This window comes from Juglans microcarpa x Juglans regia, chromosome 5D, assembly GCF_004785595.1.
Source record: "Juglans microcarpa x Juglans regia isolate MS1-56 chromosome 5D, Jm3101_v1.0, whole genome shotgun sequence".
In the NCBI taxonomy this organism is placed as follows: domain Eukaryota; kingdom Viridiplantae; phylum Streptophyta; class Magnoliopsida; order Fagales; family Juglandaceae; genus Juglans; species Juglans microcarpa x Juglans regia.
Genome location: NC_054602.1, coordinates 24,212,741 through 24,229,256, shown reverse-complemented (window position 1 = coordinate 24,229,256; position 16,516 = coordinate 24,212,741). Strand labels below are relative to the sequence as shown.

Here is a 16,516-nt window from a genome sequence, read left to right as displayed (position 1 = left end):
AATGCAACATGTCTTTTACCTGTTTAAACCCAAAACTAATGTAACATGTCCCCATCACACAAATCAGGTAAATCATTGGCTTTTCACCGAGGGACGTGGCCCTAGAAATGGTTTAGTTCAAATCTTGACCCTTGAGGGAGCATATCACCATGACTAAGTGGATGTTTGGCAAACATGAGAATTCTCAAAATTCTCAAAACTTCTCATAATTTCATTCCCAAACATAATTCAAACACAAAACACTTTTCAATTTCAAGTTTTCAAGTTTTTGATTTAATTATTACCTAATCATTATTTAGACACAAAAATCAATACAATTTTTACAAACTTAAAACAAAACAAAAAAATTAATACAACTTTTACAAATTTCAAAATAAAAATAATATTAAAAAATTATATTCAAATAATTTTTTAACTTTATAATATTTGTATTCAACTTTAAGAATCTATCGAGTCGAGACTACGTCTGATTATCAGATCACGTGAAAGAACCCTCCACAAGTGGCAGATCCATTAAGTTCAAATCAAAGATGTACTCCGAGAATTCTGTCATTGCTGGCCGCACTCTTTTATTTCCAGAACATTCACTTGGGAATCTTATGACATTAAAATCTCCACCAATGCACCATGTAAGGTCCCACCAACTATGTACTCCAGCTAATTCTTCCCACAGTATTCTTCTGTTGGTGTCTTAAGTTTGGTCCATATACGCCTGCAAAAGTCCACAAAAAGTTATGTCACACTCACATGCTACCTTGAATGCCCCTATAAATTCCTCCCTTTTCTCCATCACCCGTCTATCCCACATCACCAAAACACCTCCTAACGCCCCATTAAAAGCCAAGTACACCCAATCCACATGTATACTACTCCACAAACTTCGCACAATTATTCTAGTAATTAATTTCAATTTTGTCTTCTGTAAACAAACAATGTCCGCGTTCCACTCATGAAGCAAATTTCTTATTTGGAGATGCTTATTGGCCTCATTGAGCCCATAGACATTCCTTGATACAATTTTGGGTTTCATTGGGGGGAGGCTAGCCCCTTCCCTTTTGACCTGTCCTTGCTGAAACTACCCTCATAATTCATCCACCATGTTAACCTCTTCAGCTTTCACTATTTTTTTTAACCATTTTTCCTATGTTGTTGGTGCCTCACTTCAATGGTGGTAAGCAGAGCGATAAACTATTTCTCGAAGCATTCACTCTCTATCCCCACACATTGTTGTAATTCCTTCACCTTGTGAATTACCCAGTTTGAAACACCTGATTGAATTGATAACATATAATTCAGCGGGATAGGCTCACCCACTCTGAATTCCATCGACAAACCTTGTCTCTTTTGCAAAAAACTTTTCACCCTCCCCGACATGTCCATTGAGCACCTGGACGAGTCTCTGTGAATTATCTTCTTCAGAAAAAGCAGTTCTTCACTGCCAGATTGGGAAAGGTCATTTGAGCACGCGTCCACATTTTCCTCTTGAGTGTTCATCCAACTCAGAATCGTCGAGGAGTCGTGTTTGGGAGTTCGCCAGAGTAAATCGTTCTTGCCCGCATCCCATTGACGCTTTCTGACCACCGCTTGACAGTGAACTCCTCACGGAGGTTTCGGAATGCCCTCTGGATGCTCCGCCGCCCTTTTTTGGACATACGGCGTGTACTGACCACCTACTGATTGTTCCACCGCCGTCCCCAGCGTCTTCTATGTCCCTGTCGACGTGTCTACCGCCGTCCGCTTGCTTCGCATCAAGTTTTCCTGTGGAAGGAGCCCCTTTGCGCCATTGGATGGAGCCTCTTTACCTTCCCTCCATATGGGTTGGGTTCTACCGTCATGCTGCCCCATGGGTTGAGGCCCAACCTGTAGGCCCACTTGATTACTCCCCATGGGCTAACACTCGTGATCTCTCCACACTGGCCCGACCCTTTGAGCTTCACCCCCTTGCTCGGTCCAGCAAGCTTCAAGGCCACCCCTTTATTCTGATGTTTATATGAAATCTTTCTGGGCCTCTGATCACCCAAGCCCTGCCCATCCCATCCCTTGTACTTTCTTGTTCCCTTTCCTTTTCCTTATTACCCTCGACACATCTCATCACTTTTCCCACCTTATCCTGCAGCTTCCACAATTGTTCCTGCATCTCCAACAACGTGCTGCATACATCAATCTCCTCCATGCCGACACCTTCCCTGCCAATGCCTCCTTTCCGTAAAGCAAAATGAGGGGCTCGATGCATATTTCCTGCAGTGTACCCATTTTCAAACCTACCACTGCCGTCTCCTACTTGCAGTTCATGGTGAGACACCACCAGCATGAGCACCTCCTTGTAGGACCGAGTATTCGGTTGGAGCTTTTCCACCATTGGCCTCAATTGTGCTCCTTCACGAGACCCATCCATGTTTCTCCCTTCCTGTAAACACTCTTGCAGTGCCTCCCTCAGTCTCCTCCATCCCCTCCCCCCTTCTCCTTAGGTATAAAGATTAAGCTTCGCCTTCCTCCCTCACTATATTCTACTACCGCCATATATCGACCACGGCTATTCAAACATCGTTGTGCTATAAAACTATGATATCCCTCCCTAGTTGTCGCATAAAACTCCTTTTTATCTCCTTTCAAACAATCCTCCAGTGCTCTCCCTAGCCATTGCACTGTGGAAAAACCCAGCAGTAACTCATGCTCAATCTTCCAACCTCTCTCTATGATATGTGGCAAACATCCTTCCTTCACAAGTGAAAATAACTTAAACATCCTTCCTTCACAAGTGAAAATAACTTTGATTCAATCACAAGCTCTCTTATAAACCCCATCTGGATACCACGGTTGTACTACTATGATCGAAAATGTAGCAACATCGTCGATGGAATGAAGAGAAAACAAAAAAACTAATTTTCGTAGGTGTACAGAGAGAAAGTGTACAGAGAGAAATCCATAGATCCACACTAGTACATGAGGTTAGTACAAAAGAGACACCCCGAGAAAAAAAAAGAGGAAAAAAGAAATGGGTGAGTACCAAAACCATCTTCAAGCAACAAAACCATCAAGCCCCATAACTTCCAACCTCAATTGACTAAACCAAGTCCACGCTAGAGTCTTTGGCTCAAAAGCTATCACCTCAAAAGGAGCGACTTTTTACAACTCTGAAAAAGATGTGAAATGAAGTGAGCTGCCACGTGCTCAGTAAGTAGCAATTTAATGGGGGTGTGGGAGTTGGCAATTATCTTGACTATGAGAGTGAATAAGTTCCCAATAAAAATATAATGTGAGTAATACAATTTTATCTCATCCACAACCAAATGTCATATTCAAGGCCACATGATAATAGGGAAATCACCAATATAGCACAAAGAAATCATGCCGCGAGGGCTCAATATACCACAAAGATATAAAGACACGAAGACATCACCCCATGAGGGACATCAAACATGTCACAAAGACATTCATATGGCTCAAGCATAAATAGCATGCTCACATTTAACTTTCAAACTTTAATAAGCCACATAATATTTCTCAAACATTCCAACCATTACTAAATTTGCACAATTCCCACAAGCAGTGCCCAACTACCATAAAAATGTGCACAAATCCAAAGTTTACACAAGTTTGAAATATAATATCAAAGTGCACCATTCCAAACAAAACCAACCAGTTCTTTTAGCAAAACCCCATTAAAGAGCCACTTACCTCGATTTCTAGTCAAAATAATCACACGATGTTCCTTCGCCAACGATCACTTGGAACCTATTTCAAGGCCAATACAATCCGTCGACTTCAACACTAAAAATGATCTCATTTAACTCTAAAATTTCACTCAATCATGAATTTAGACTTGCCCAAAAAGATTATCCTCAAATTTGATAAACCCAAATTTCTAGATTGTAAACATGATGCTGGACAGCACATATACTGGCCTCTATTCCCTTATTATTTCAACGTAATTAAGGTCTAAACTCAACGATATAACCTTGACATAAACGTGGATAAATTCTAGCTAATACCCGCAATTGAGACTTGCTAATTTACCCTAAAGTAAGTCTAGATGAAACTTAGACAGATTGAAAACATCTAGGCACATTCAAAAAAGACTGATCAAAGATTTAATCTTCCAAAATTTCACCATCCCCGAACTATACACACCCACGACTAACACTTGAGTATTAAATTCATCTTCAACACCCCCAACAACATAACTAAGTATATGTTCTCAACAATTCAAAACACTAAGGCTCAGTTTGGATTGAGAAACGCTCTCATCTCATCATTATAATTTTCACAAATTCCCACATAAATACAATAAAAAATTCAACTTTTTCAAATCCCAAAATAATAATAATATTAAAAAATAATTTTTTAACAATATTTTATTCAAATTTCATTTTTCATCTCAACTCATCTCAACTCAACTCAACTCACTATCCAAACCTAACCTAAATCTTAGCAAATCTCATTTTCGAAATTCATTAAATATACTCCTTATGAGGGAGAATAATTTACCTAATATTGTTGAACTGGTGATAAAACGGCATGGAGCAGTGGCTGTGGGTGGAGATTATTACATTGCAAAACAAGAACTGAGAGGGAAACAGAAAATAGAGACAGAAATAGATTATCAAACACACACACAGAGAGATGCGCATGAGAGAACCAGCGAAGGGGTGTGTGTGAGAGAATCATATTTTTTTTTTTTTTTTTGGGGGGGGGGGGGTGTTGAGAGAATTAGATTGGGTGATGCCACGAAGGGTTGTGGATTTTTTGGCCAGCTGGCAAGGCATCCGAGGTACCACAAATTGCAGCTATGTGGTGGAAAGGAATGGTCAAAGTTTTGAGATTCGTGAACGGACAATGGACGAGATTAGAACTTTATTTTTTCATGCTCTATTCCATTGGTCGATTGTAACAGACTTTAATGGCATGAACTTACATGATTTCCTTGTATCTTTAGACACTCATGCATAGGTGTTGCTCTTGTATATGTTCTGTGTACTTGGTTTCGCCTAATTTAATAAAATTCTTATTTACTGATGAGAAAAAAGGTATCTCATGTCATGTTGTCACCATCCCACTTTGGTAATCTCCTTTCCCATTCCTTTGAGGTCCACTAACTAGGGCAGATTGTTCTTGTCAAATGGAGCCTAGCCTGGTACTACAACTCTCCTCATTCTGGAGATATGCAAATACCTCACTTTGAGTAGGAGGGGGCTCCTTGTCCAAATTCTAAACATGAGCTGGTTCATATTAAGAATTCAAACCGCCTAAGAACTAATAAATCCACTCCTATTCTTTCATTGTTTTAATCTTCAAGCATCTGGAACACTTAGTTTGGAGACTTTGATAATGATTCAATTCCTATCATAAATCCTGAAGCTTGTGAAAATAGGTGGCTACCGACCATCCCACATATTTGTCTCCTCAAGTCATAGACTTGTGATTCATTCCCGATTTTCATGTATGAGTAGCTGCATCCCAAATCTTCTATGCCATCTGGAGAAATATAACCCTGATTAATCTTTGTTAGCATAGAATACAATAACTAATACATAATTGTCAAATTTTCTGCACCCCACTTATCATAAGTTGTATCCCACTATTGCATAACAAAAAGGAATTTGGATTCTCAAGTTTTTGGAAATACACCTCACCAATCTGGCAACGAATGTATTCTGTCTCTTATTTGAAAATTCACAAATGCGGTGCATAGAATATTTACTTTATTTAAAAATATTCCCTATGCCATTTGGAAAGATATTTATTATACAGGAAATGCTTAACCTAGATTCTTTAGACTTATTTATCGTGCCCAATTTTTTGAGAACTAGACCTGGCCTACCAATCTCCCAATTCTTGATATGTATTTGAAAATAAAATCCCATTTCTGGTGTTCTTTGGATGAGCTGAAGCGATTCTTCTACAATACTTTACTGGACTTCGGCCATTATTTGTAATACGGAAAATTTTCATGAGCTGCATGTATCTCTTACAAGTACCTAGATGTAATTAGGCATGCTCCTTGTATACTTCCGGTGTACTTTGGCAATGTCTTTATTTCGATAAAATTTTACTTTTACGTATAAAAAAAAAAAAAAAAACATGAAGACATTGCATGGAGTACTTGTTGAGCAGTACATACAATCTCTGAAATTTGCTGACCTTCTATTATCAACGAGGCTATTCAGCTTACTAAATTGTATTGCATGTCTGGCATTTGGAACTTTTCATTTTGACCAATTATTCACTTTTGCCCTTCCTCAGGTATATTGAGGCCAGTAAAGCTCGCCTTTATTCCTCCGAAGGTGATTCTGTTGCATCAGTGGCACAGGCAGTCCTGTTGTATGTTTTTGAAAACATACTAAAGTTGCTGCATCCTTTCATGCCTTTCGTTACTGAGGAACTATGGCAGGTTATTGAGTTCTCTAGTATTTCAGCCCCTGCATTGAACTGTACATTGTTTGGTGATTCTTTAATGTTTACCTCTTTTAAAATATAATACTTTTTGCTTTGTTGGGTCTACCAAACGGTAGTCGAGTTGAATAACTATTGAGGTATTGTAACCCGTATTACATGGATGTCAGTATGGTGGCAGGTATAATTTCAGTATTGGTACTGGTATGTATAGAGTTCCAGAAGTGTCTAGCTCGTGTGGAGTGTAAACTTTAAAATGCAGGGACTTCTAATAAAAGGATTAAAAATTGCATTTATCTCTCAGAATGATGGAAATAAGAAGGGTAAAAAACAGAATAATTTTGTAAACCGCAATACCATGACATTGTTTTTACCGATGGGATGTGGCCCCTAGACATTGTTTGTACTTAAGGGTTTGAACCTTATACTCGTGGGGTGCACATTCCCCCAGAGTAAAGCCCTTACCACTTGAGCCATCCCCTAGTAGTGGCAACCCAAATATTCACATGCAATGAGTTAAGTTCATAGTGCAATGACCTAATGCCCAATGGGAATTCAGTAGATAAGAAGCCTTTAGACCAAGTCTTTTTAAGTGTTTCTAGAGGGCAAGAGACTACTAGGAATTTAGTATATGAGAAGCCCGAAGAAAATATATCTTGTCCTTGTAGAATCAAGGAGGGCATACCTGAGCTTTTGTGCAAGTTAGACATAGAAAAGGCTTATGACCATGTTAATTGGGATTTTTTGTGCTATTTACTTGGGAGGTGTGGATTTGGGGATCAATGGATATCATGGATTAGGCATTGTATATCTATGGTTCGTTACTCGGTTTTGGTGAATGGAGCACCGGAAGGATTCTTTAACAGCTCTAGGGGACTATGGCAAGGGGATCCTCTTTCCCCTTTGCTATTTGTTGTTGTTATGGAAGCACTAAGTCGAATGTTGAGAGCGGCAATGAATGGAGGTTTACTTGCTGGATTTTCAGTGGGTGGGGTTACTATATCTCACATTCTCTTTGCTGATGGCACACTTTTGTTTTGCGAGCTGCACAACGATTATTTGCAATACTTGAGGGCTGTATTACTTTGCTTCGAAGTGGTTTCAGGCTTGAAGGTAAATCTCTCAAAGTCTGAAATGGTTGTGTACATAATATCCAGGACTTGGAGAATATCTTGGGTTGCAAGGTTGCTTCGACGCCTTTGAAATATCTTGGCTTCTGTTGGGGGCTACTTTCAAGACAAAAACCATTTGGGATGGTGTGTTAGAAAGAATTGGCTAGGTGGAAACGGCTATATTTGTCCAAAGGTGGTCGATTAACTCTGATCAAGAGCACTCTTTTTATAACCTCTCTACCTATTTCTTATCCCTTTTTCCATTACCTGCAAGTGTGGCTTCTTGTATGGAGAAAATTTTTCACAACTTTCTATGGAGAGGCATGGGGGAAGAAATTAAGTTCCATCTTGTGGGTTGGGATAAAGTTTGCTCACCAATTCCATGTGGTGGGTTGGGGTGCTCAATGTGAGGGTCTTCAATAAAGCACTTTTGGGGTAATGGTTGTGGAGATACCATAAGAAAGGGGAGGGTTTATGGTGAGAAGTCATAGATGCTAAGTATGGGAGTATGATGTGGGGATGGTGTTCTAAGGAAGTTAGAGGGACACATGGTGTGGGCTTGTGGAAAAACATAGAGTTGGATGGGGAAGATTCTCCAAGTGTTATAGATTTGCTATTGGAAGAGGTAATAGAGTTTATTTTTGGCATGATGTCTGGTGCGGTGAAAGGGTCTTAAAGCAGGTGTTTGCCACTCTCTACCAGATTTCTTGCGACAAAGCCATGGCTGACTTAGTGGTAATATCTAATGGTGCTGTCCATTGGAATGCAAGTTTCTCAAGAGCTGCTCATGATTGGGAGTTGGATATGCTTGCTGATTTCTTGGACTCGTTATATGTAATATCGATGGGCAGTGAGATGGAGGATAGGATGATTTGGTATTTGAATGGAAATAACAAATTTTTTGTGCACTCTTTCTACAATGCTATCTTGGGAGTATCTAATGATCATAATTTTCCTTGGAAGGCTATATGGCAATGTAAAGTACCTTCTAAGATCGCTTTCTTTGTATGGACTGCATCTCTTGGGCGGATCCTCACGTTAGATAATCTGAGAAAATGTGTCTTTTCATAACAGATTGGTGTTTTTTGTGCAAGAGTGATGGGGAATCAGTGGATCATCTCTTATTACATTGTGAGATGGCCAGGTGTTTATGGAATGAGATTCTTAATAGGACAGGGGTGGCTTGGGTCATGCCCAGAAGAGTTAGGGATATTCTGGGAAGTTGGACAGGAATTAGGGGGAATGCACAAATAGCTGCTATATGGAGAATGATCCTTTACTGCATTATGTGGTGCTTGTGGCTAGAGAGAAATAAGAGGTGCTTTGAAGACATGGAGCGTTCTTTGGATGAGCTGAAGCGATTCTTCTACAATACTTTACTTTCTTGGGCTTTGGCCATTATTTGTAATATGGATAATTTTCATGACCTGCTTGTATCTCTCACTAGTACCTAGATGTTATTAGGCATGGTCCTTGTATACTTCCAGTGCACTTTGACAATATCTTTATTTCAATAAAATTTTACTTTTACCTATAAAAAAAAAAATGAATGAGGAGTTCAAATTCAGTTAGGGGGAGGGTTGGAAGTTCCTAACTTACTGGTTTTCAACCAAACTCTGTTGAGGAAGTGGTATGGTGATATCAACAAGAAAGGTAGGCTTTGTGGAATATTTTAATGGACTCAAAGTTTGGTGGGACTTGGGTGGATGGTGCTCTAATGAGGTGAAAAGATCACATCAGGTGGGTTGTTAAAGCATTCACAAGAATGGGAAATTGATGCATTCACCCTGTTTTATATCTATGGTACTGTACTAGAGTGAGAATGGGAGATGTGGACAACATTTTCTGGAGCCCCTCAAAAAAATGGAAGATCATCGTCCCTTCATTCTATTGGGCCCTTACTAGTTAAGATACTAATTCATTTCCTTGGAGCAGTATTTGGAAAACTAAGGTGCCCCTAAAAGCAGTTTCTTTTTTTGTATGGACAGCTTTCTTAGGGAAGATTCTCACCATAGACAACTTAAGGAAACGCCGGATCATTGTGACAGATTGGTGTTGTATATGCAAAAGGAATGGGAGACCATCAATCACCTACTTCTACTCTGCAAGGTAGCTAGGCCCCTATGAAATGATTTCTTTAATAGTGGGATTAGCATGGATGATGCCTAGAAGGTCAATTGACTTCCTAGTGAATTGGAAGGGCTTACATGGAAGTCCAAAAATCATAGCTGTACGGAAGGTTGCTCCTATTTGTCTATTGTGGTGCCTCAGCCTCTAGAAGGAAAGGAATGATAGAAGCTTCAAAGATCACGAGTAGACAACGAATATGCTTATATTTTTATTCTTAACACTTTATTTCAATGGTCAATGGCAATAAATTTTAATGGACTAAATGTCCAAGATTTTCTTGCATCCGTTTTCAATCATGCTTAGGTGTCACTCTTATTTATATCCAGTGTATATTGGCTATCCTATTGTTTTCTTCAATAAAATCTTTCATTACTTACTAAAAAAATAAGATACTAAGCTTAAGGAACAAACTTCAATGAGTGGTGATATTTCTGCTCTGTTTGTGAAGTCTGAGGAGCAACTTGCAGATGTGTTCACTAAGTCCTTATTTCATAGCCCGCTGAGGGATAGGATAGTGTGAGGATATAATTGTAATAACCGTACTCAATTAGGGTATAAATGTCAAATGTAACCTAAAATGTATATATATGTATATATTAAAATTGTAGAAGGGGATTTTTTATCAAGGAAAAAAGGTCTCTGAGAAAACCCTAAGCCACCCAAACCCACCGCCACCTTTCACCCACCCTAGACCGGCGACTGACACCTCACCATCTACACAGACAAGGCCGACGTGCCCCGGCGACTTCGCTGAGGGCCGTCTGGTGTAGGTCCTCCCTCCGGCGACCTAGACTTTCACACACTTCTCTCTCTAGCTTTCTTAGAGGTGACATCGACTGCCAAACCTGTGCCTCCATTGAGGGCCCCTGACGTCGGTCCCCTTCGGCGATCGGGATTTTGATCTGCACTCTATTTTTGTCGGCAAAGATCTCCTATTCTGATTTGCTTTTTTTTTTTTTTTTTATAACATCTTTTCCTTGAGATGACAAAGAGAGATGATCTTGGGATCAGACGATGACGATGTGCGACGTGGATTCGTCTCAGAGGGAAGGTGAGAGGTGGTTGAAGGTGGAATCGAAAACTTTTGTTTTTATGAAAGAGGGAGGAAATAGCTTTCGCATCTCTAAACGTGGTAAAAGGATGGCTAAGTTCATGTGTCTAGGTGGGACGGCAGCTTTGTGGGTGGCTAAGGGAATAGAGGATTGTTTAAAACTCAACCATCACAAAGGATTCTTTAGGGAGCTAAAGATGGGTAATGGAGTTCTCATTATTCAACATCATATTAACGCAATGGGTAGCTTTTTGCAACTCTCAAAATTCTAGAATGGAAGGAGGAAAGGTTTATTGGTGATTCCGGAAGGCGCAAATGACATTGGATGGAAAGGTTTTCTGCAGTCCATTCAAAGCGTTATTGGGTCCAAAGCTGCTATTTTGAAGCATGCAAACAAAGGGGAGTTTGTTGATGGAAAGACAGTGGGAAGGCCTTCCTCGGTCAAAGGTGCCTTGTACGCTTCAGTGTTGAGGTCACTGGTGGGTAGTCCAGCCGAGAATAGCTCTGTGGCAGAAGGAAAGGGTACGACACTTGTAGGAGACAGGCTGTCAAGTGACAATGGGAGAAGTGGAGGAGGTCTTGTGGGCTGTCAAAGCTCAAGTGCGCCGGCAAAGGGTGTTTCGACACCGTTACAAATAGCTTCGTTGGACGCCGGCATCCCTGTTTACGTCGGTGTTACTCAAGACATCGGTAGCTTGTCATCTGATTGCCCTCAGTTACCAGTTACTAATGGGGTTGATACTTTTTTCCAGGGTTCACTTATAGTTGAACATGGGGGGGTCCTTCCAGAGTCTTGAGTACTTTGGAAGAAGCTGACGAGCCTCTTTTAGAAGATGAAAATGGGGCAACAAAATGTAGTGCTTCCCCTACCTGCTCTATGCCTCCCGAGGGAGCAGTAGGGTCTAACAAAGTGGCACAGAAAGGATAGTCAGGGGGTGGAGCACACACAAGCAATGTCTTCATCGATGGAGGGGAGGAACCTTTAATGGTGACAACAACAATGGGCAGCAACCAAATAGCTATTGAGGAGGTTCGGGATTTGAATGCAGGATATGGTGGGGAGGAAATTATGGGTTTGTCGTTGGTGCCTTGTGGGGTGGAATGTCTAGGGTCGGGAGTGCAGTTGAGTACTGTGTCTGGGGATAATGTTGTTCCCCTGGTTTTTGTTCCTTCGATAAACAATATAGCGGGTTCACCATCGGATTAGGTTCTGCATAAGGTTAACGAGATTCAACATATTGTGGGGCTCTCACATGGAGGATGTGAAGACCAATTTAAAGCACTACTCACTATGATTAAGGCGAGCCACTTGCTTGAAACCAAATCAAGTTTTAAGAAAAGCAGGGAGTTAAAGCTTGGGCAATCAACTACTACGCTAAAGGTGGTAGCTCAAGTCGAGAGAACACTAAAGGGAGGGCATTATGAAGACGTTCTCGTTGAGGGAGTTTCGGATGGAGTATTAGTCTTACGGGAAACAAGGGGTTGGGGTTGGGGTTGGGGAGGTGTGTTTTATTCCAATTTGGGCTTGGTATATTTTGGGTAGTCTTTCACGGGCTTTTTGGGTCATTAGGAGCTCTCTAGTATGGGTTAGGTGTTTTCTTGTATACATCTAGTGTACTTGGTTACTCTTATTGATATATATAACATTTTTACTTATCAAAAAAAAAAAAATTGTAAGAGGGTATTGGGACACTTTTGATCTATGCCATATTTTTCACTTTTCCAATTTTTCTCTCCAAAGCCCTGAAATCACCATTATGAATTATGTATCGATCGACTCTTTATCTCTCTCTAGTGTAACAATTTGACAGTCGTCGTATCTAGGATTCTTTATTTCTTTTAATTGTTTGAACAGGCACTCCCCAACGAAAAGAAGCTCTTATGGTGTCTCCTTGGCCACAAACATCACTTCCAAGGCATGCCAACTCAATAAAGAAGTTTGAAAATTTACAAGCGTTGGTAAGTATATATGTTCTTCCTTCTCCCTCAACCCTCACATGTAACCTGTTTCTTTGTAAAATTTCATTACCTTCATTCCTATTTTCTTCATTATGGTTGTTAGATTAGAGCAGTTCGGAATGCTCGAGCGGAATATTCTGTTGATCCAGGGAAGCGTATATCTGCATCTATTGTTGCAAGTGAAGAAGTCATACAATATGTATCTGTAAGCGCTGTCCATTTCTCTATCCACGGTATTTGTATATAGAATTTTGCATTCCCCCGTCTGCATAACTCTTGTGCTATCGTACATGACTGTTTTCGATCGTAGAGTCATCTGCTAAACAATTAGAAATACTACTTTATTCTTGATCCTTGTGCATTTTTTGGTGAATGAGAAAAGTTAATGATGCACTTCATGAAGAGTCCCCCATTTGATGGTTCATAACTCATAATATGAGTATCCAATGATCCTAAAGTCTTGAGATATTTGTGATCAAATCAGGTTGATAACCTGTCCATGAAATCAAATCTTTCGATATAGTGGAACTTAGTTTGTTACAACAGACATTCTATTTACCTTTTCTTTAATAGGCTGGAAAGTCTTGTTATGCTCTTCTTTCTGAATTATGTTGTCATGAATTTGATCTGTCTCTGCATAGTTGTTTTTGTATCTGATTTTGCTGCTTTGTAGCTAAATTTGAGAATTTTGTGTGTTTTTGGTGTTTGTGAAGGTGATGGGGTCCCACTTAAAGTAGAAACTTTTCCTTTTTCTTCTGAAGGCAGTGGGATCCACTAAATGATCAGATGAAAATTATGTTGGAGAGGAAAAATGATTTTGGGGTAAAAAAAAATGTTAGTTTTGAAAGCTGAAAAATGAAAAAAAATTGTTGGGGAACATCATCCATACTTGTCTGTTAGCTATCTGATACATCCAGTTGATACTGTTTAATAACCTGGCTATGTCCATGGAGGTTACTTTAATCATATGGACACTTGGCAGTGTGACTTTTGGTAGAAGTCCAGCACGTCTTTCTAAGCATACATTTGTGTGATGCAGAAGGAAAAAGAGGTTTTAGCACTTTTATCCCGGCTAGATGTTCATAATGTTCATTTTACGAACGTTCCTCCAGGCATGTTTCCTTTCAAATCTTTTTACCTTTTGGCCAAGAAGTGGATTTGTACTTCAATTATGTATGTTTATCGATTGGTTTCTGATGACGAAGTGCTGAACCAGTTGTTTCAATGAATTTTTATATAACTTCAGGTGATGCAGAGCAATCAGTCCACTTAGTATCTGGTGAAGGACTCGAGGCATATCTCCCTCTTACTGACATGATCGATATCTCTGCGGAAGTTGAACGTCTTTCTAAGCGTCTTTCCAAGATGCAGACTGAATACGATGGACTAAGAGCTCGCCTAAGTTCTCCCAATGTATGAACTCATTTACTTCTTGCCAATGCCCTTTAATTGCATTTTCACCAAGTATTCTGCATTTCAAGCAATGCTTTTAGCTACTGCAAACATGTTAGTTAATTAACAAAGCACTAAAATTTAATTCAGAGGCACAGAGTGCTACTGCATTCCCAAACAGTCCACTAGTTTTTTTTCATCATTTTAAATCCCTATCCTTGGGGAAGGGAAGAAAGAAGATAAACCAAAATCTTCCTGCTCAAAGAAGTTATATAATTGAGTACTGTGATCAGGCCTATTGTTCTGCATCACCCATCACCATGAAGAAAAGAACCCAATGAATGAAACTGCCTACCCATCATTAAGCGATCAAGTTTGCCCTTGGCTTCTTGGGGAATTTTTTTGGCTTTCCTCCAACCCCCGCCATTTACTGTTCCTGGGGAAAGTGACAGAACTATGGCAATTATCTGTTTCCACCGCTGACTGCAAAGACAGTGGAGGGACTACGACTAATTATCTGGCATTTATGAGCAACACTTTGGCCTACTGACCATTCTGTGTGAGCTTTTATATCTATTTGGTGATCTTTCAAAGGTCTTTGGTCACACCATATTATATCTTACTCTACATACTTTGAAAACTTTTGAAACAAGTTGAAAGTTCAAATAGGAAATCAGGAAGTTTTTTTTTTTTTTTTTACCCGGGAGAGAGCTGATAACCCCTGCAGTGGTATCTAGGACGAGCGAGTAGTTTAAATACTAAACTAATATTGTACTATAAGAAAGGATATGTACTGTGGGATACTGATTCTATCAACTTTATTTAACTATTTTAAAGTTAATCCTTGTACACCTAATTGTATTTGACAAATATGGAAAAATGTGGTGTATAGCGATGCACTTCCGTTTAAATTGTTTTCTAAACTGAATTCTTTCTTCATAAAAATGAAGGAAACAAAGAGGGACGTTGCTAAGCAAAATCACATAAATTGCTAACGCATTCCAATATTATTGTCACTGGATATCTTCCTGACGTCAGGTATATTAGCTGGGGGCTCTGGCCATTATACCAAATTTATTCTAGAATGAATGCCAGAATTGTACGAGCATTCATATTGATAGTTTTTCCTATTCTCCGCATTGGATGTAATAACTTACATGTCCCTTTCCTTTCTTCTCCTATAATTTCTGTAACTGGACATGGTTATAAAATTGGTCATCATTCCCCTAGAAAGCCATCACCATCTTCGTGATGGAAGATTGGCAGTTTTCCCATGCCATGGTGAGGTGGAATCTGGGGAGTGAACTACTTTATCTTGCACAGGGTCAGCCATCATATTACCTTCCTTTCTTAATTATCAGCATGATGTGCACCTCTTACTATCTCTTTCTGCTCTCTGCAGTTTGTGGAGAAAGCTCCCAATGATGTTGTCCGTGGGGTTCGAGAAAAAGCAGCAGAAGCAGAAGAAAAGATAATTCTCACCAAAAATCGTCTAGCTCTCCTCAAATCAACCGTTCTAGTTACAGAATAAGTTACACCCGTGATTCTCGATTCCATCTCAAGAGCCCTAATTCTCTCATCAATGGATTTATCTCAGTTGCTTGAACAAACTCTAATTTCTAAGTTATTCAAGCATGAGTATTACATTGTCTTCGTCAAAATAGATTTAGTTCAGCGGCTACTTACAACCACCCAATGTCTATGCAGCGGGTAGCAGGGATGTGTAAACTTCCCACAATGTCAGAAAGCTTTGCATCAATAGTAGCTTTACGAGTTACAGAAGTAAATTGAATTGGCTGTGATGGATGTCAAATGTATTCATTCTTTTAGTGCCAAAGCTCCACATTTTTGTTGTGTTGATGTCTCACTGATGCTTCCAGGCTGTCTGTCTGTCTGTCTCTCACCCTCCCTCCATCGGGCTTCTTGTTCGTAGTCTACTGCCACCAGAGACCAGGAGCATCATCTGTTGTTTTCTCAAGATTTGAACTCTAGAACTATATATATCGGAATTATCTGTTACGCTTCCAATAAATAACAGTAATGTAATTTAGAGCTAGACTAATCAAAGTCGCACATAACATGCAGGAATAATTAAAGTTGATTAAAAATAATATATAAAATTATTTAAATTGCTTTTAGATTCTTTCAAGTTTGTTCGATCTGAGTTTGGGTTTATAAAATTTTGGATGAAAATTGCCACTAATGGCAAGAAAAGAAAATTATACTCGTACAGTGAAAGTAAAAAGGCATTGCAAAATTACTTTGCTTTTTCACTGTATGACCAAATGGTGAATAGACAAGAGAGGGAGAACCTAAAAGGAGTCATGTTTCCCAAAAGATGCCAATTGGGTCCAAAAGAAAAGCTCCTGAGAGTCATAAACCACAGCAGTCAAGGAAATTACTTTCTTCCAGAATAGATTTCTATTAAAACATATGCTATATCCAATTCTTTTTTTTTTTCTTGGATTTGATATTCATG

General features: G+C 39.5%; 1 protein-coding gene across 2 annotated transcripts in view; it reads left to right on the top strand.

Annotated features, from left to right (window-relative positions):
* The window catches only part of LOC121264852 (valine--tRNA ligase, chloroplastic/mitochondrial 2), a 66,711-nt gene extending 50,807 nt beyond the window's left edge, over positions 1 to 15,904 (top strand). The window contains exons 22-27 of one of the 2 annotated variants that reach the window (XM_041168163.1): positions 6,244 to 6,407; positions 12,542 to 12,645; positions 12,749 to 12,850; positions 13,685 to 13,757; positions 13,892 to 14,058; positions 15,440 to 15,904. In XM_041168163.1, the coding sequence (XP_041024097.1) occupies positions 6,244 to 6,407; positions 12,542 to 12,645; positions 12,749 to 12,850; positions 13,685 to 13,757; positions 13,892 to 14,058; positions 15,440 to 15,568 (739 nt within the window). In that variant the 3' untranslated portion in view covers positions 15,569 to 15,904. Of the gene's footprint in view, positions 1 to 6,243; positions 6,408 to 12,541; positions 12,646 to 12,748; positions 12,851 to 13,684; positions 13,758 to 13,891; positions 14,059 to 15,439 lie in introns of those variants that run through there. The other variant, XM_041168162.1, reaches the window with a different exon arrangement.
* Positions 15,905 to 16,516: the final 612 nt, after the last annotated feature.